This window comes from Mustela putorius, unplaced genomic scaffold (assembly GCF_011764305.1).
Source record: "Mustela putorius furo isolate JIRA1106 unplaced genomic scaffold, ASM1176430v1.1 tig00003871_pilon_pilon_pilon, whole genome shotgun sequence".
NCBI lineage: Eukaryota > Metazoa > Chordata > Mammalia > Carnivora > Mustelidae > Mustela > Mustela putorius.
Window position 1 is genome coordinate 10,115,214 of NW_025422023.1, and position 19,058 is coordinate 10,134,271.

At 36.6% G+C, this 19,058-nt stretch overlaps 1 protein-coding gene across 3 annotated transcripts in view; it reads right to left on the reverse strand.

Moving 5' to 3' along the window:
• Nucleotides 1-19,058, reverse strand: part of MANBA (mannosidase beta) — a 122,884-nt gene that overhangs the window by 16,539 nt on the left and 87,287 nt on the right. For 2 of the 3 annotated variants that reach the window (XM_004748156.3, XM_045067051.1), the window contains exons 12-13: nt 14,307-14,525; nt 6,172-6,336 (exon numbers count right to left, since the gene is read on the reverse strand). In XM_004748156.3, coding sequence (XP_004748213.1) covers nt 6,172-6,336; nt 14,307-14,525 — 384 coding nt within the window. The remainder of the gene's footprint in view (nt 1-6,171; nt 6,337-14,306; nt 14,526-19,058) is intronic. The other variant, XM_004748157.3, reaches the window with a different exon arrangement.

Sequence of the window (19,058 nt, forward strand, 5' to 3'; positions counted from 1 at the left end):
CTCTCACAGGTTTTTTACTTTTTTTAAAAGATTTTATTTATTTGCCAGATAGCGCAAGTAGACAGAGAGGCAGGCAGAGAGAGAGGAGGAAGAAGGCTCCCTGCTTGGCAGAGAGCCCGATGCGAGGCTCTATCCCAGGACCCTAGCATCATGACCTGAGCAGAAGGCAGAGGCCTCAACCCACTGAGCGACCCAGGCACCCTCTCACAGTTTTTTAGGTGGATTTTTGAAGCTTTCCTATATATAAAATCATGTCATCTGCAAAGAGAAAGTGTTACACCTTCCTTTCCAATTTCATGCCTTTTATGATTTCCTGGCCTAAGTGTTTTGACTAGAATCTCCAATGCAATGTTGAATGGAAGTGGCAAGAGCAGGTACCCTTGTTTTTTTCTTGATCTTGGGAGAAAACTTTCTGTTTTTCACTATTCACAGTATGATATTGGCTATAGGTTCTTCACAGGTGCTCTTATCATGTTGAGGAAGTCCCTTCTTGTCCTAGCTTGTCAATTTTTTTTTTAATCACAAAAGGGTACTGTATTTTTTCTAATGCTTTTCCTTCATCTATTGAAATGATAATGTAATTATTTCTCTTTTAGTCTATTAATATGATGTATTATACTGATTGACTTTGGTATGTTGAACTAATCTTACATTCTGGGTAAATCCCACTTGATTATAATTTATAAACCTTTTTATATGCTGCTGGTTTTGAATTATTAGTATTTTGTTGAGGATTTCTTTTTGTCTATATTCATAGAAGATCTTAGTCTCTGGTTTGCTTTTTTTAATATGTCTTTGTCTGTTTTTAGTATCAGAATAAAAATGGCTTCACAGAATGAGTTACGAAGTACTTTCCCCTCTTCTGTATTTTGGGAAGAATTTGTGAAAGATGGTGTTAATTCTTCTTTTTTTTTTAAAGATTTTATTTGTTTATTTGACAGAGAGAGATCACAAGCAGGCAGAGAGGCAGGCAGAGAGAGAGGAAGGGAAGCAGGCCCCCTGCTGAGCAGAGAGCCCGATGCGGGACTTGATCCCAGGACCCCGAGATCATGACCTGAGCCGAAGGCAGTGGCTTAACCCACTGAGCCACCCAGGCGCCCCGGTGTTAATTCTTCTTTAAGTATTTTTTAGAATTCACTAGTGAAGCCATCTTTGCAGAGGACAATTCTTTGATTACTAACTCAATCTCTTTAGTTGTGATAGATCTACTTAGATTTTCTATTTCTTCTTGAGTCAATTTTCATTGTTTGTGTCTTTCTATGAATTTGCCATTTCATCTAGGTTAAATGACTTATTGTCATACAATTATTCACATATTTTCTAACATATTTACTTACCCTTTTTTTAATTTAAGGTCAACAGTAGTGTTCCTTCTTTCATTCTTGATTTAGTAATTGGAATCTTCTCTCTTTTTTTTTCTTGGCCAGTCTAGCTACAGTTTTTTCAATTTTGTTGCTCATTTCAAAGAACTAACTTTTTGGTTTTGTTGATTTTCTCTATTGTTCCAAAGAGGCCTCTTTTAATGTGCCAAATTTCTGATGTCTGCTTTACTTAAGTGCTGAAAATTGATAAAATGCAACCTCAGTAGTTACAGAATTTCCCTTATCTCAACTGTGAAAGGATAAAATACTATAGTTTAAAAGGCAGAAACTTGTTCCAATCATTGCCTGAGAACTTGGAAAGAATACTTAACCTTTCTGAGCCCGTTTACTCAAACATAAAATTAAAACAGAAACACAGATGTCTGGAGATGATGTCAGAATTATGTGAGAAGATATACAATGCATCTCATGGCCCAGGGCCAGCCATTTGGTAGACACCCAAAGAATGCTGACTGTGTACTTGACTGCTAAATTACATGTTGCATATAAACATAATACATTAGTGTGTAATGTGCTCTATTAATCATTCCCCTCCTTTACTCATCCCATCCATCTTAAAAGCTCAGCATAGACTTTATCTTCTATCAAATCTCGGTGCTACTTACCAAACAAATAACCATTCCAAGGTAGCGAGTATCATCAACACCTGGGTCTACAACATAGTCTGTTTGTTGTTGTCATTGTTGTTGTTGTGATCAAGTTACATGCAACAGGAAGATAAAATGGACCCCTAAAGAATATGTATCTCTTAAGGACATCCCCAAGTATCTAGCCTTCACTACATGCTTAATACATATGTGAGGAATAAATGGAGGCACTAGAGGGAGCTATAAGCTAAGGGGTTAATAAAAATAGCCCAGCTTCCTCTTTAAGTGGCTAGTGAAGAGACCATACTGGCAGATTAAATTGATCAAAATTAAATGTGTTAGTATAGACAGTCCTCAAACTAATCAGTGAGCCTGTGCAACCCAGCTTAAGAGAGTGTGCCTGGGTAAGTAGGCTATTTGGAATACAATATAACAGGATAACGCAGGAGAAAGAAAGGTGAGGCAAGATTATTTTGGAATTATTAGAAGAATTAAGGAAGTAAAAACCGAGAGGGATACTTTTGCTGTTATAAGGAAAAGCCAGGAAAAGATCTAAATGTGAAGAAACTTACTGCACCACCTTCTCAGCCAAGATATTTTTGAAAGTTGCAAAAACTTGCTTTACAGAACATCTTTTAGAAGTGGTACACAAGCAGGTACTCTGTTCTTCAGAATAGTATGACAGACAGTAAGAAAAAGAAGAGAGGCTGGAGGCAGGAACAGAAAACATGGACCACGGAAGTTTTATTTCTAATGCACATGTCAAAGATGATTGTTTAAAATCAACATAGTAAGGAGGAGAAGAACGTTTTACTTTTAACATTTCCTGTTAAAAGAAAATCCAACACTAAAAACAAACAAAAATCCTAATTCTGATTTTTTTTCATCTCAGATCCCATCTAGTACAACTGAAGTTCTAGGGGAGAACTAATACAATCCAATTCCAAGTCAATGCCTGATAAGACACCAGTGCTAAACTATCAGATGAAAGCCATCACCAACAAAACCAGCAACAAATAATTCCACTTGTATCATCAGCTCCTAACTACATACCACTAATGCTAATGAGTTCAGAAAGAACAATTATTTTTGTGAGTGCTTTGTTTTGAGGAAATAAAATAAAGTAACAGTAATAAAATGAGCAGCTGGGAAGAGGGCAGCCAGCATGAAAAACAACAGCTGAAAAGGTTTCCATGTGTGCACACATACATACACACAGGAATGAGGATCGTCCTAGTTCATATATCAAACCTGAGGCATTCTGATAGAATATTGGCTATGAAAAGCTAATAAGATGAACTTCAACACTTTAAAAGGGACAGATATCAATTTTATCTTTTAATTTGCTTTCTGTGAGGTAGGTTCATAAATTATACATCACACTGGCAAACCTTCCCTAACTGATAAGCTTATGGTTAAAACATTAAAATCCTCTTTATTAGTTTATCACCTTCTAAAAAAGGGTATTCTTTTGGCTTCCAATTTTCTGCTTCAGCTTCCATCCAGATTTTTGTTTTTATATAGGAGAAAACTGATGTGAGTAGGCATGAGTTTAGATTAAAATTGGCATATTTTTAGGTGCTAAGATGCAAAAATTAAAATGTGATCATGTTTAACAAAAACTTTGAGTCTATTTCAGATCAACTCATATGACTGGGATTAGGCTCCTGCCTTCTCTCTCTGACTTGAAACAATCATGGCAAAAACATCAGATAAATAAGCGGTGGCTTTAATAGTCTTACGCATGCAAGTAGTTCACAGGTTCATGAGATAAAAGTGGCAAACAGAGAGAGTAAATGGAAACACTAAGAAGAAAATATTACCTAAAATTCAGCTCAACAGTTTCTTACTTTAAACATAAATTTAAATTTACCATATAATTCAGCAATTTCACATATATATTTCAACTCAAAGGAAATGAAGATATGTACACAAAGATCTGTATGCTAATATTCATGGTGGTATGATTCATAATAGTCAAAAACTGGTAATAATCCAAATGTGCACCAACAGATGAATGGATATGTGAAATATGGTACAGCCAATACAACCGGATACTATTCAGCAAAAAAGAGGAGTAAGTACGTGTATTTGCTACAACATGGAAACACTTCAAAAACATTATGCTAGGTGAAAGAAGCCAGATGCAAAACATCACACATTGTAGTTACATGAAATATTGAGAAAAGTAAAATCTACACAGACAGAAAGCAGGTTAGTGTTTACCTGCAGCGGAAGGTGAGAAAGGAGAGTAACTGCAAATGGACACAAGGGACCTTCTGGGGATCTGAGAAATGTTCTAAAATTGGGTTATAGTCACGGTTGCATTATTCAATAAATATTCTAAGAATCACTTAATTGTATACTTAAAATGAGTGAATCTTATGGCGTGTCAATTATATCTCAACAGAGCTGTTTTAAAAATAATCCAGGGACACCTGGGTGGCTCCGTCATTAAGCATCTGCCTTCTGCTCAGGTCGTGATTCCAGGGTCCTGGGATCCAGCCCCATGTCGGGCTCTCAGATCAGCGGGGAGCCTGCTTCTCCATCTCCCTCTGTCTCCCCTTGCTTGTGCCCTCCCATCTCTCTCTCTCAGATGAATAAATAATATTTTAAAAAATCCAATAAGGTGATAAGGTAATATGCAGAGATTTTAAGTGTACACCTCAGTGAACTTTATCATGTGTATACACCATGTACCAGCACCCAGATCAAGACATAAGGCTTTTTTTGGCACTCTGGAGAGTCTCCTAATACCCATGTCTAACCATAATTCACTATCCCCTCCACAAGAGTGGTGATCACTAAATTTGCTCTCCATCATGCTGATTCATTTTGTCTATAACTAAAACTTCAATGTTTCTTTTGCTCAACACAATGTTTGTGAGATTCATCCAAGTTGATGCTGATATCAGCAGTTCATTCTTTTGTATTGCTATGGAATATTCCATGATGTAAGTATACCATAGTTTATAAATTCCTCTGTTAAAGAACATCTAGGCTGTTTTCAGTTTGGGGCTATTATGAATAAAGCTGGTATGAACATTATTTTAGATGTCTGTTGGCAGACATATGCACTCATTTTTCTTGGGTACATAGCTTGGAGTAGAAATGCTGATTCAAAGAGGAAGCAAATGTTTAGCTTGGATAGAAAGTGCCATAAAATTTTCCAAAGTGGTTAAACAAATTTCTATTCCTACTAACAATGTCTACAAGTTCCAGCTGTCGTATATCATCACCAACAGTTGGCATTGTCAATCTATTTAATTTTAGCCATTGTGCTAAAAAGACATTGTATACCTTGTAGTGTATACTCTAGCATGATTTTAATTTGCATTTCCTTGATTGAGAATGAAACTGAACACATTTTCACATATTCACCGAACACTGGGTGTCTTCTTTGATGAAGTGCCTGTTCAAGGTTTTTGTCCATTTTTTAAAAGGTTATATCCTTTTCTTATTACTTCATAGAAGTTCTTTATTTTAATACAGATCTTTTATCAGATACATGTTTTGCACGTACTACTGCCCAATCTGTGGCTTGTCACTGCTCTCTCTTAATGGTGTCTTAATTTACAAAAGTCTATAATTTAATGAAGTCCCAATTTATCATTCTTTTCTTTCATAGTTAGTTCTTCTTATGCCCTGTTTAAGAAATCTTTGCCAAGGTTATAAAATTGTTACCTTTCATAGTTGATTCCTTGATCACTGATCAAATTAATTTTTGTATGTGGAGTCTAAGTTCACTTGTTTTCCTATAAAGATACCCACTTGATACTGTACCGTCTACTGGAAAAACTAACCTTTCTCATGGGGATTACAGTGGCAAATGGCCATCAACCAAGTAACTATATCATCTGTAAGTCTGTTTCTGGACTCTACTGTGTTCCACTGTTCCATTTTATCCTTGGGGAAAGCTATTGTCTTAATCACTGACACTGTATGGTGATCGTGAGCTAGGGAACATGTTAATACACAATTTGTTGTAGAACATTGTGAACCGTTTGTTCTCTCCAAGAGAGGCAAATGCCAAAAATTAACTATTTCAGGTACTACATGTCATCATTTATCTATTTTGAAGAAGATATGCTCCTCAATCAGTGAAATAAAATGCTTTTTCATCACGTAAGGCTTACAGAGTCTATAGGATCCCTTGTGTTAACTGCAGGAACCTGCTGAACTCCAGGATGCAAATGTCTTACCTGAGTAAGGTATATGGTATCCTTGAACGCCTGTAATGGATCTGGGCTTTCCGGGAGTGTGAAGTGAAATTCGACCTGACGCAGCATTTCACTGTTACCATCTGCATGATGTTGTCGGTGAAGAGAAAATTTGCTGTTGTAAGACCAGTCCTCTTTAGATGAAACCTTTCGAGGAAAGAAGAAGAGGTACAAATTGGGAAGTTAGGAGTGAAACTACTTTTCCACACACTTCTGACAAACTCAAAACGTACTCTGCACAGAGAAAAGAGCTCAAGATTTGCTCTGCGACTCTAATTTCACAGATGGTAGATGTTTTGTACTTATTACTAGTGGAAGAGTAGCCCTGTGCAAAGTTGAATCACAAAACCAGAATATGGCACCTATACCTTCCCTGACTCAAACCTAGGAAGTTTCACTTTGGCATTTCTTTTTCTTTCTTTCTTTTTTTTTTTTTTTTAAGATTTTATTTATTTATTTGACAGACAGAGATCACAAGTAGGCAGGGAAGCAGGCAGAGAGAGGGGGAAGCAGGCTCCCTGCAGGGCTCGATGTCAGGACCCTGGGATCATGATCTGAGCCAAAGGCAGAGGCCTTTATCCACTGAGCCACTCAGGCGCCCCTCATTTTGGCATTTCTATCAAAATTCTTATCTTATCAAAACATTATTCCTGTGTTTAGAACACTCATCGTGCTCATTTTTAAATGTCATTTTATCTATTCAAGTAAATAAATTGTCAAAAAAAATAATGGACTGAAAACAGTAATCTGTTAAAACTGTCAGTTCTTTGACAGGAATAAAATATGACTATTAAGACAGTAAATGCTTAGCACTTGCTTATTTGTTTCTCAATTACTACTAAATATATTTGATATATACAGATGTTTAATTTTGATATAGTTGAAGACAAAAACCAAACAATGATACTCTTTCCCCCTAACAGTAAATCTTTTTTTAGAGCCAGGCACAATTTATGTGATCTGTCATCTCCTTGAGAAGCTATCATCAGGTCAAGGTAAAAACAAACAAACAAAAATACCACACACATATTAGTAGTGTAACTTTTAGAGAAAAACAGACAATCATTCTGCCTTCTAGGTCTATGATTTAATGCTCTTTTAGCATTTGAAAAAGATGTAAGACAACTGCTGTCTACACCTGAAAATATCAGTTTAATGCAGGTTACACAAAGGCTTTGAAAAACAATCTACCACACACTCAAAAATCCCTAAAAATTAAAAATATCAATCCCTGTTCATAAAATATGACTTATACTTCCCTAGAATCATGCAAGCCACAGACCAATCACCTTAAAAGGAAAAAACTACTCTTTAGGAATTTATTTATAGTAAAATGTAAGTAGTGCACATTACTCATGTTTGATGTGAAAGTTTTTCCAAATTATATGTACTTTCCAAAACTGGTATCACCAGACAGTTTAGAGAACACTAATTACTTCAATTACTTACTTAAAAGAGGTATTAGCATTTACAGTCATCTTGTACACATTTGAGATGCACACCTTTACCAACTGCCTTCCTTTCCTTTTAAAAGCCTGAAACACATCTTCAGGCTTCTCAGCCTTAACTGGTAATGATATGAATGTATCCCATAACTGGTAAACTTGATCTTCTGTTATGTGGAAAGCTTTCTAACTTCTGATAGTCATGGTTTGAGAGTCTATTATAAATTTCAGCTGTAAAAACATTATCAGTAGGAATTAGAAAGTGCCAGACAAGGCTCTAATTGTTTTAAGAATATTACCTCACTCAATCCCCATGACAAGTCTACACTTGTTTTTTTTAAAAAGATTTTATTTATTTATTTGACACAGAGAGAGAAACATGACAAGTAGGCAGAGAGGCAGGCAGAGAGAGAGGGGGAAGCAGGCTTCCTGCTGAGCAGAGAGCCTGATGCGGGGCTTGATCCCAGGACCCTGGGACCACGACCCAAGCCGAAGGCAGAGGCTTTAACACACTGAGCCACCTAGTCAACCCTGGCAGTTCTAGAATCAAAATCCAAATCTGGGAGCGCCTGGGTGGCTCAGTGGGTTAAGCCGCTGCCTTCGGCTTAGGTCATGATCTCAGGGTCCTGGGATCGAGTCCCACATCAGGCTCTCTGTTCGGCAAGGGAGCCTGCTTCCTCCTCCCTCTCTGCCTGCCTCTCTGCCTACTTGTGATCTCTCTCTGTCAAATAAATAAATAAAATCTTTAAGAAAAAAAAAATCCAAATCTGTTTATTCCATAGCCCAAGCTTTTAATCACTATGCAATACTGATAATGGACTATTGAAAATATTATTTTGGGTTCCTGGGTGGTTCAGTTGGTTAGGCCACTGCATTCAGCTCAGGTCACTACCCTGGAGTCCTGGGATAGAGTCCCATATCGGGGTCCCAGCTCCATGGGGAGTCTGTTTCTCCCTCTGACCTTCTCCCCTCTCATGCTCTCTCTCAAATAAATAAATTAAATTAAAAAGAAAATATGATTATTTGACAAAGAAGTAATGCATCCTAAACTAGAAAGGGACATTTTAATATTTTTGTTAAATATATGGGGGGAAAAAATCCTCTAACTAAAAACCTAAGTTTTATGTAAAGTTATTCTTTTGGTTTCTTTCATTTTCCCAATTACCTAATCCAAATCCTCAACTAAGCAATGTAGTTCAAAAAAAGAGGAATGGTTAAATCAAGGGTTCATAATGAATAGTACATACATAACTTAGCTTCACCTTTCCCTATGTGAAAACACAGTGTTTTGTATCTTTGAACATCATCAGGCATTTCACAAAAACACGGCAACTGCATTATTATCAGAAGGTAAACAGAAAGGCTAATAGATTTAAGAAAAAAGTTTAGCAATTTATAACACTCATCCCTCCCAAAAATGTGAAATGAAAATGATTCAGCTTCTGTGTTAGACAGTAAGCTTGAATCCAGATATCCTACTTGCTATCTGGGGATAATGATGGAACTCTCACTCTCTAGAACCTTGATTTCCTTCCAGACCTCAATCAAAGGGTTGGGGGAGGGAGGAGATCATTGCTAAATGAAACAATGGGTCTCTGGTAAAGAGCACCTGCTCAGTAAATATTTTTGCTTCTTTCTTTCCTTCCTTCCCATTCGAACACCTACTCCTACCTGAGTCAGTATACTCAACTCCATCCTTCATTTTGAAACAAAAGTATTCCTAAAAAATCCACCTTGTAATATGGAAGTGCTAAAAAAAAAAAAAGGAAAGAAAGAAAGAAAGAAAAAAGAAAAGAAAAGAAAACAAGGGGTAGATCTAAGGTTACGACATTACTTATTAAAGTTAAAAATATAGGGCCGCCTGGGTGGCTCAGTGGTTAAGCATCTGCCTTTGGCTCAGGTCATGACCTCAGGGTGCTAGTTTCAAGTCCCACATCACCTTCCCTGCTCAGCAGGGAGTCTGCTTCTCTCTCTCCCCCTGTCCCTGCGCATACTCTCTCTCTAATGCTCTCTCAAGTAAATAAATAAAATCTTAAAAAAAATAAAGTTAAAAACACAATATGACTGCATTGTGTGGAAGCAAAAATAGTTGGGTTCAGGTGGTAAAATTGAAGAAGATTCTGAAACTGTCTTAAAATTTTTTTTGTGGTGGGGCGCCTGGGTGGCACAGTGGGTTGGGCCTCTGCCTTCCGCTCAGGTCATGATCCCAGGGTCCTCGGATCGAGCCCCACATCGGGCTCTCTGCTCAGCGGGGAGCCTGCTTCCCCCTCTCTCTCTGCCTGCCTCTCTGCCTACTTGTGTCTGTCTGTCTCTCTCTCTCTCTGTCAAATAAAAAAATAAAATCTTAAAAAAAAAATTTTTTTTGTGGTTACTTTACACAAGTAATAGGGGAGGGGAAACAAAAGTTCGTATTTATTTTAAGAGAGCGCACCTGCATATATGAGTTGGGGAGGGGCGGAGGGAGCCAAAGAATTTCAAGCAGAGTCTGCGATGAGTGCAGAGTTCAAAGCGGGCCTCCAGCCCATAACCTGAGATCATGACTTGAGCCAAAATCAAGAGTTGGACACTTAACAGACTGAGCCACCCAGGGGTCCCCAGGTACATGATTATTTCAGCAGATGCAGAAAAAGAGCATTTGACAGAATCCAATACCCTTTTATGATATAAGCACTCAGCCAACTAGGATTAAAAGGGAACTTCCTCAACCTGATAAAAGGCATATATGAAAAACCTACAGTCGGGGCACCTGGGTGGCTCAGTGGGTAAGCCTCTGCCTTCGGCTCAGGTCATGATCTCAGGGTCCTTGGAAGGAGCCCCGCATCGTGCTCTCTACTAAGCGGGGAGTCTGCTTTCCCCCCTCTCTGCCTGCCTGTCTGCCTACTTGTGATCTCTGTCGAATAAATAACTAAAAATCTTAAAAAAAAAAAACAACAACAAAACCCTACAGTTAACATCTTACTAAACAGTAAAAGACTAAAAGCTTTCTCCCTAAGAAAAGGTGTCTGTTCTCACCATTTCTATTCTACATTGTACTGGAGGTTTTAGCCAGGGCAATTAGCCTAGAAAAGTTAATAAAAGGCATCCATATTGAAAAGGAAAAAGCAGAAGTAATTCTATATGCAGATAACATGCTCTTAAATATAGAAAAACACAGAGGATTCACAAAAACTATTAAAGCTAATAAATAAGTTCTGCAAGGTTGCAGAATGTATGTTCAATCTACAAAAATCAACGGTATCTTTATATACTAATAATGAACAATGTGAAAATAAATTAAGAAAATAATTCTACTTACAAAAAGAATAAAATACTTGGGAACAAATTTAAACAAGGAAGTATAAATTCTGTACAATGAGATTACAAAATAGTGAAAGAAGACATCACATGTTCATGGATCAGAAAACATCTTATTGTTAAAATGCTAATACTTTTGCAAACTAATCTACTGATTCAACACAATCCCTATCAAAATCCGAGTGGACTTTTCTGCAGGAACTGCCAAGGTGATCGTAAAAATTGATATGTAAATGGAAGGCACCCAGAACAGTCAAAACAATCTTGAAAAGAGGAACAAAGTTAAGTGAACTCACACTTCCTGCTTTCGAAACTCACTCCAAAGCTGTAAGTAATGATGACAGTGCATACTGGCATAAAACAGACAGGCAGATCAATGGAAACAAATTGAGAATCCAAAAATAAACCTTAACATTTATGGTTAATTGATTCTGACAAAGGGGTCAAGAAAATCAATGGGGGAAAGAATAATGCTTTCAATAAATGATGTCTAGGTAACTAGATATCCACATGCAAAAAAAAAAAAAAAAAGAACTTGGACACTTTCTTCACACCATATAGAATAATTATCTCAAAATAGATTACAGATCTAAAATTATGAGCTAAAACCAGAAGACAACACAGGAGTAAACCTTTGTGCTCTTAGGTTAGAAAATGGTTACTTAGATACAATAGCAAAAGCACAAAAGATAAATGAGAAGACTGATAAGGACTTCATCAAAATTTAAAACTTCTGGGGCACCTGGGTGGCTCAGTCAGTTAACCATCTACCTTTGACTCGGGTTCTGATCCCAGGGTCCTGGGATTGAGCCCCACATCGGGCTTCTTGCTCAGGAGGGAGCCTGCTTCCTCTTCTCCCACTGCCCCTCTCCCTACTTGTACTCTCTCTCACTCTAATGAGTAAGTAAAAAATCTTAAAAAAAAAAAAAAATTAAAACTTTTATGCTTTAAATGACACCATCAGGGCACCTGGGTGGCTCAGTGGGTTAAAGCCTCTGCCTTCGGCTCAGGTCATGATCCCAGGGTCCTGGGATGGAGCCCCACATTGGGTTCTCTGCTCCGCAGGGAGCCTGCTTCCTCCTCTCTCTCTGCCTGCCTCTCTGCCTACTTGTGATCTCTGTCTGTCAAATAAATAAATAAAATCTTTAAAAATAAATTTAAAAAAATAAATGACACCATCAACTAAGTAAAAAGAAAACACACAAATTAGGAGAAAATATTTGCAAAACATAGATCTGATTTTAAAAAAATATCCAGAATATATGTATAACTCTTTAAAATTTTTTTTAAATTTAAATTCAATTTAGTTAACATATAGTGTATTATTAGTTTCAGGGGTAGAATCTAGTGATTCATCAGCTGCATATGTATGGAGCCGGTGCTCATTACATCAAGTGCCCTCCTTCATGCCCATCACCCAGTTACCCCGTCCCTCCAGCACCTACCCTCCAGCAACCCTATCTGTTCCCTATAGTTAAGAGTTCCTTATGGTTTGCCTCCCTCTCTCCTTTTATCTTATTCTATGTTTCCTTCCCCTCCCCTTCTGTTCATCTGTTTTATTTCTTAAATTTCATATCAGTGAAATCTATGGTATGTCTTCTCTGACTGACTTATTTCACATAGCGTAATATAGTCTAGTTCTATCCACATCATTGCAAATGGCAAGATTTCATGCTTTTTGATAACTGAGTAGTATTTCATTCTATATATATACCACATCTTCTTTATCCCTCCATTTGTTGATGGACATCTGGGTTCTTTCCATGTTTTGGCTACTGCAGACACTGCTGCTATAAACACTGGCACAATTCAATAACAAAAAGACAACCCAAATTAAAAAAATAGGTGAAGGGTTTTGAATAGACATTTCTCTAAGGAAAATATACAAATGTCTAAAAAGCACATGAGAAGAAGCTCAACATCATTAGCCATGAAAAAAAGCAAATTTTCTGTAAATGCTAATCTCCAGAGAAATGTTAAAAAACACAAAAAGGGAAAATTAGTGTTGACAAAGATGTAGAGAAATTGGAACCTTCATACATTTCCTGGTGGTAATGTAAAATGGTGCAGTGTTTGCAAACTATGGGAAATAGTTTAGCAGTTCCTTGGAATATTAAACATACAGTTACCATATGGCCCAGCAATTCCACTACTAAGTGTATACTTAATAGAACTGAAGACATTGCTCACAGACACACTCACACAAAAATGTATACAAATATTCACAGCAGCTATTATTTTTCATATTGGCCAAAAAGTGGGAATACACAAAGTACATCAACTGATGAATGGATAGACAAAATGTAGTATATCCACATGATGGAATATTATTCAGCAATTTTAAAAAATGACAAACTACTACATGACAGAACATGGACAAGTCATGAAAACTTTATGCTGAGTAAAAGAAGCCAGTCTAAAAAGATCACATATCTTATGATTCTAATATATGAATTGTACATAAAAGGCAAATGTATAAACACAGAAAGCAGATTAGTGGTGCCTAGAGCCGGGGTGGGAGGAACTGAGAGAGTGGGGAGTAATTTGGATATAGAGTTTCTTTGGAGTGATGAAAATGCTCTAAAACTAGGTCATGGTTAATAAATAAAATAAAAACAAACAAACAAACAAACTAGGTCACGGTGATGACTGCACAACTCTGTGACTAAACCAAAAACCCTGAAAGTGTACATTTTAAATGGGTGGATTTTATGGTCGGTGAATTATATCTCAATTAGGAACACACAACTCTGAAATAAAATCTGCCTATGAAACTGAATCTGTCAGAACAAAGAGTAAAATGCCATAGTGAAAGTCAGATACAGCAACATGAAAGAAAAAGGAGAAGGAAGAGGAGGAGGAAACAGAAGACAAAGGGGAGGAGACAAACGAAAAGAAATAATTCCACCTGGTAACAGTTAGATAAAACTTTACTTATCACATTCATTTCTCTTACTGTAGCAAACCATCCAGTTCTGAATATCTTTAAGTGAAAACAGTTGTAGGATATACAGAAAATAGCAAGTGAGAACTACTTTCATGCATGATAAGAAGTCAGGCTTAAGCAACCCTGGTTCCCATTCAATTTTTATAAATGTAAGTGAAGGAACATAATTAAAAGCAGGTTCGAAAAGTTATAATTCTCAAATTGATGACTACAAGAAATTTAGCTCCCCAAACTTTAAAGAAAAAAAGTTCTCTTCTATGATCTTCCTCAACTTTCATTTAAATACTAAGCACATTTCATTAGACTGTCTATGGCCATACCACCCCGAACGCGCCCAATCTTGTCTCATTTGACTTTCTGAACCTCTGCTGAGAATGACCTATGCCCATCACCTACCATTCTGAATCACTGGGAAATCAAAAGTGGCTTACCTTTTTTAATGTACTGAAGGAAGGCCAGGACTGATATCCATATTCAGATACAAATCGAGCTTTTGGGAAAACTTTCCAATCCCAGCAATCACTGGTATAGTCATAAAAATGTACATCACCAAAATTATTGTCATATGGGTTGACAGAGAGCCAGCCTTCTTTAACAGATTCGGCCCCATTTGTAGGGCTGGATATAATAAAAGGACGAGTCTTGTCTTCCTGAGTCCAGAAATAAAATGAGTGTTTGTTTTAATTCCAATATAGTTAACATACAGTGCTAACATTAGTTTCATGTGTACAATATACTGATGCAACACTTTCACCCTCGCCCAGTGCTCAACATGACAAGTATCCTCCTTAATCCTTATCACCTATCTCACCCATCCCCCTCTCCCACCTCCCTCTGGTAATCATCAGCTTGTTCTCTATAATTAAGAGTCTATTTCTTGGTTTCCCTCTTTCTCTTTTTCTTTTCTCTTTTTTCCTCTGCTTATTTTTTCTTAAATTCCACATATGAGTGAGATCATAACGGTATTTGTCTTTCTCTGACTGATTTAATTCACTTAGCATTATACTCTCTAGCTCCACCCATATCTGTGTAAATGGCAAGACTCCATTCTTTTTTATGGCTGAGTAATAGTCCATTATATATACCATAGACACACACACACACACACACACACCCCACATCATCTTTACCAATTCATCTGTCATGAACACTGGGTTGTTTCCATAATTTGGCTATTGTAAATAACGCTGCTATAAACACAGGGGTGCATATATCCCTTTGAATTAGTGCTTTTGTATTTTAGGGGTAGATACCCAGTAGTGTGATTACTAGATAGTCAGGTCTGTTTTTGACCTTCTGAGGAAACTCCATACTTTTCCACAGAGGTTGCACCAGTTTACATTCCCACCAACAGTGCCCATGGGTTCCCCTTTCTCTGCACCCTCCCCAACATCTGTTGTTTCTTGTGTTTTTTATTTTAGCCGTTCTGACAGGTGTGAGGTGATATCTCACTATAGTTTGATCTGCATTTTCCTGATGGTGAGTGATGCTGACCACCTTTTCATGTGTCTGTTGGCTGTCTACATGTCTTTGGAGAAATGTATGTTATGTCAGATCATTTACTTAAAAAAAAAAACACTGTAAGTTACAGGATGCCAAATGACTGCAGAAAAATAATAGAACCATTAACCTTCTGCATTCAACAACCACCAGCACCTGCTATTCACCAATCCTTTCTATCCATTTGTAATTAACACAGCTTACTCCTTAGTACCTGCTCCCAATCTTTTTCAAGAATGCTGTGCCTCTACATTACCTTCTACCAACATGGGTAATGTACAATCTACTGCAGAAGTTCTTATCCTTGGCACTACTGACATTCTGTGCTTGATAAGTTTTGTGCATTGGTGACCAGAAAAAGGGAGCAAGGGGAGACAGAATGTTTAGCAGCATCCCTGTCCTCTACCCACTAGATGCTAGTAGTACCCTGTACACACACCAAAAAATGTCTACAGACATTGCCAAATGCGCTCCTGTCCCTTGGAGGACAAACTCGCCTCTACTTAAGAAACACAGGTCCAGTGCTTAAGAATTAGAGGCTAAGGTGCAGGATATAAAATTAATACCCAGAAATAAGTAATATTTCTACACACTAAAAACAAACTAGCAGGAAGAGAATTTTTTAAATTATATACACCGCTTATCCTTTTTAAAGATTTATTTATTTATTTATTTATTTGACACAGAGAGAGAGACAGCAAGAGAGAAAACACAAGTGGGGCTTGATCCCAGGAGCCGGAATCATGACCAGAGTGACGAAGGCAGCCGCTTAACCAACTAAGCCACCCAAGCACCCCAAGAAGGAGAAATTTTAAAACAACACCCTTTATAAATGCACCAAAAAGAATAAAATACCTAGGTATAAACTTAACCAAAGAGATGAAAGACCTCTACTCTGAATACTATAAAACATTGATGAAACAAACTGAAGATGACCCAAACAAATGGAAAGATATCCCAGGTTGTGGGCTGGAAGAACCAATATTATTTGAATGTCCATACTACTCAAAGCAATCCACAGATTCAGCGCAATCCCTATCAAAATACCAACAGCGTTTTTTACAAAACTAGAACAAATAATACTAAAATTTGTATGAAATCAGAGAAGACCCCAAATAGCCAAAGCAATCTTAAAAAAGAAAAAACAAATCTTGGAGATGTCAAAGCTCCAGGTCTCAAGATTTACTACACAGCAGTAGTAATCAATATAGTATGGTACTGGCATTAAAAACAGATACATAGATCAGTGGAATAGAATGGAGAGCCCAAAATAAACCACTGATTATATGGTCAGTTAATCTGTGACAAAGGAGGCAAGAATATACAATGGGAAAAGACGGTCTCCTCAATAAATGGTGCTGGGAGAAATGGACAGCTACGTACAAAAGAATGAAACTGTATCACTCTTTAACATCATAAACAAAAATAAACTCAAAATGGATTAAAGACCCAAATGTGAAGTCTGAAATCATGAAGACCTAAAAACCATAACAAAACACAGGCAGTAATTACTCTGACATTGGCCATAGGATCATTTTTCTTTATAGGTCCCTTTACCCAAGAAAAACAAAAGCAAAAATAAATTATTTGAATACCATCAAAGTAAAAAGATTTACACAGCAAAGGAAACTACCAGCAGCGTGCGCACACGCACACACACATATCAAGAACATGTACAACTCAATACCAAACCCCGAATAATTCAATTAAAAAATGGGCAGAGGACTTAAATAGACATTTTTCTAACAAAGACATAAAGATATCCAATGGACATATGAAAAGATCCTCAACACCACTTGTCATCAGGAAAATGCAATTCAAAATTAAAATAATCACTTTATACCTATCAGAATGGCTAAAACCAAAAACACAAAAAACAATAAGTGTTGGTGAGTATATGGAAAAAGGGAAACCCTTGTGCACTGTTGGTAGGAATGCAAATTGGTGCGGCCACAGTGGAAAACAGTATGGAAGTGCTTTGAAAAATTATAAACAGAAATACCATATAATCCAGTAATTCTACTACAGGTATTTACACAAAGAAAATGAACACACTAATTCTAAAAGACACGTGTATGTCTGTGTTTATTGCAACGTTATTTACAACAATCAATATATTGAAGCAATCTAAGTGTCCATCAATAGACAAATGGATAAGGAAGATGTGGCGCATACACACACACACACACACACATTTCATTATATATATCCCATTATATATATATATATATATATATATATAATATACTTTCTAATATATTATATATATATATATATATATATATATATATATATATAATGGAATATGGCACAGCCATAAAAAGATGAGATTGTGTCATTTGAGATGGACCTTGAAGACTAGGATGGATGCACCTAGAGGATATTATGGTAAGTGAAATAAGTTCAGACTGAGAAACACAAATATTATGATTTTACTCACAAGTGGAATCTAAAACAAAAACAAAAGAATAGACAAACAAAAAGCAGAATCAGACCTATAAATACATAGAATAAACTGATGGTTGTCAGAGGTGAATGGGTCAGCAGCTAGGCAAAATGGGTAAAGGGGAGTGGGAGATACAGGGTCCCCATTATGGAATGAATAGGTCATGGGAATAAAAGGCATAGCAGGAGAAAAAAAAGGAAATAATAGAGGATATTCAGTCAGAATGACTTGAGTTTAAATCTCAAATCAGAATCTTATTATTTTTGGACAGATCTAAGCCTCAACAGACTCTTCTGTAAAATGGGGAAAATAACAGTACCTACTTCATAGGACTACAGTAAATGGTAGAGAACTCATGTGTGGAAGATATGGTTAAATTTCACTGAGATTCATGTTCTCATTTCCATAATATAGAGCTGTTTCTAGGAAGTGACTTTCTAACCTCTTTGCATCACTGTGGGGCTATGTGTCTCCTTCTCATCCTCCTGGAATCATGAGATCTTAACCACTGAACTGTGAAATGAAAATGCTCAAATATTAAAATCCATTTCTTAAATCCATCAGATATGAAAAATGTAATACCAACACTATGAGTAAAAAGATTATAAATGTTTTATAAATATTAATTAAAGCTTATACCATCATAGGTTGTGTATAGAAAAATTCTTCATGACACATGACTAAGCATATCAGATAAGCTAAAAATCTGAACCTAAGTTTTTCATAAATTCTCACTGAAATGTCTTCACATAAATGAATAATACCATAAACTGTACATATTTGGGTGCCAAAATCACATACTATTCTTTTCCCTTTCCAAACTGCTTCAGGATATACCCAAATATTTAAAATATCTAATTAGAGATAAAAAATATAAGGATAATCAGATTATTAAAACACACTTTGAACATTAAAGTTTTTAAAAGTTATATCCTTCGAAGGCATTAGTACAAAAGCAAATGCTGCTTCCTCTCCCTATCAGAAAAAGTTAACTTATATTATCATATAATGTATATGTAGCAAATACTAGTATAATACGCTTATTAAAAAGTAGTGATGAAAAAGAACCACCATAAAGGAAGGGCTCTATGGTGGAGTTGGGAAGAAGCTCTTTCCTTTCCCTTTCTCCTTATTTCACATATCAACATATTCATATATATCAAGTTCTGCTTTAGCGTTTATAATTACAGAATTTTAAATGACACATTAGACCAAATAGACTTTACAGACAGACACA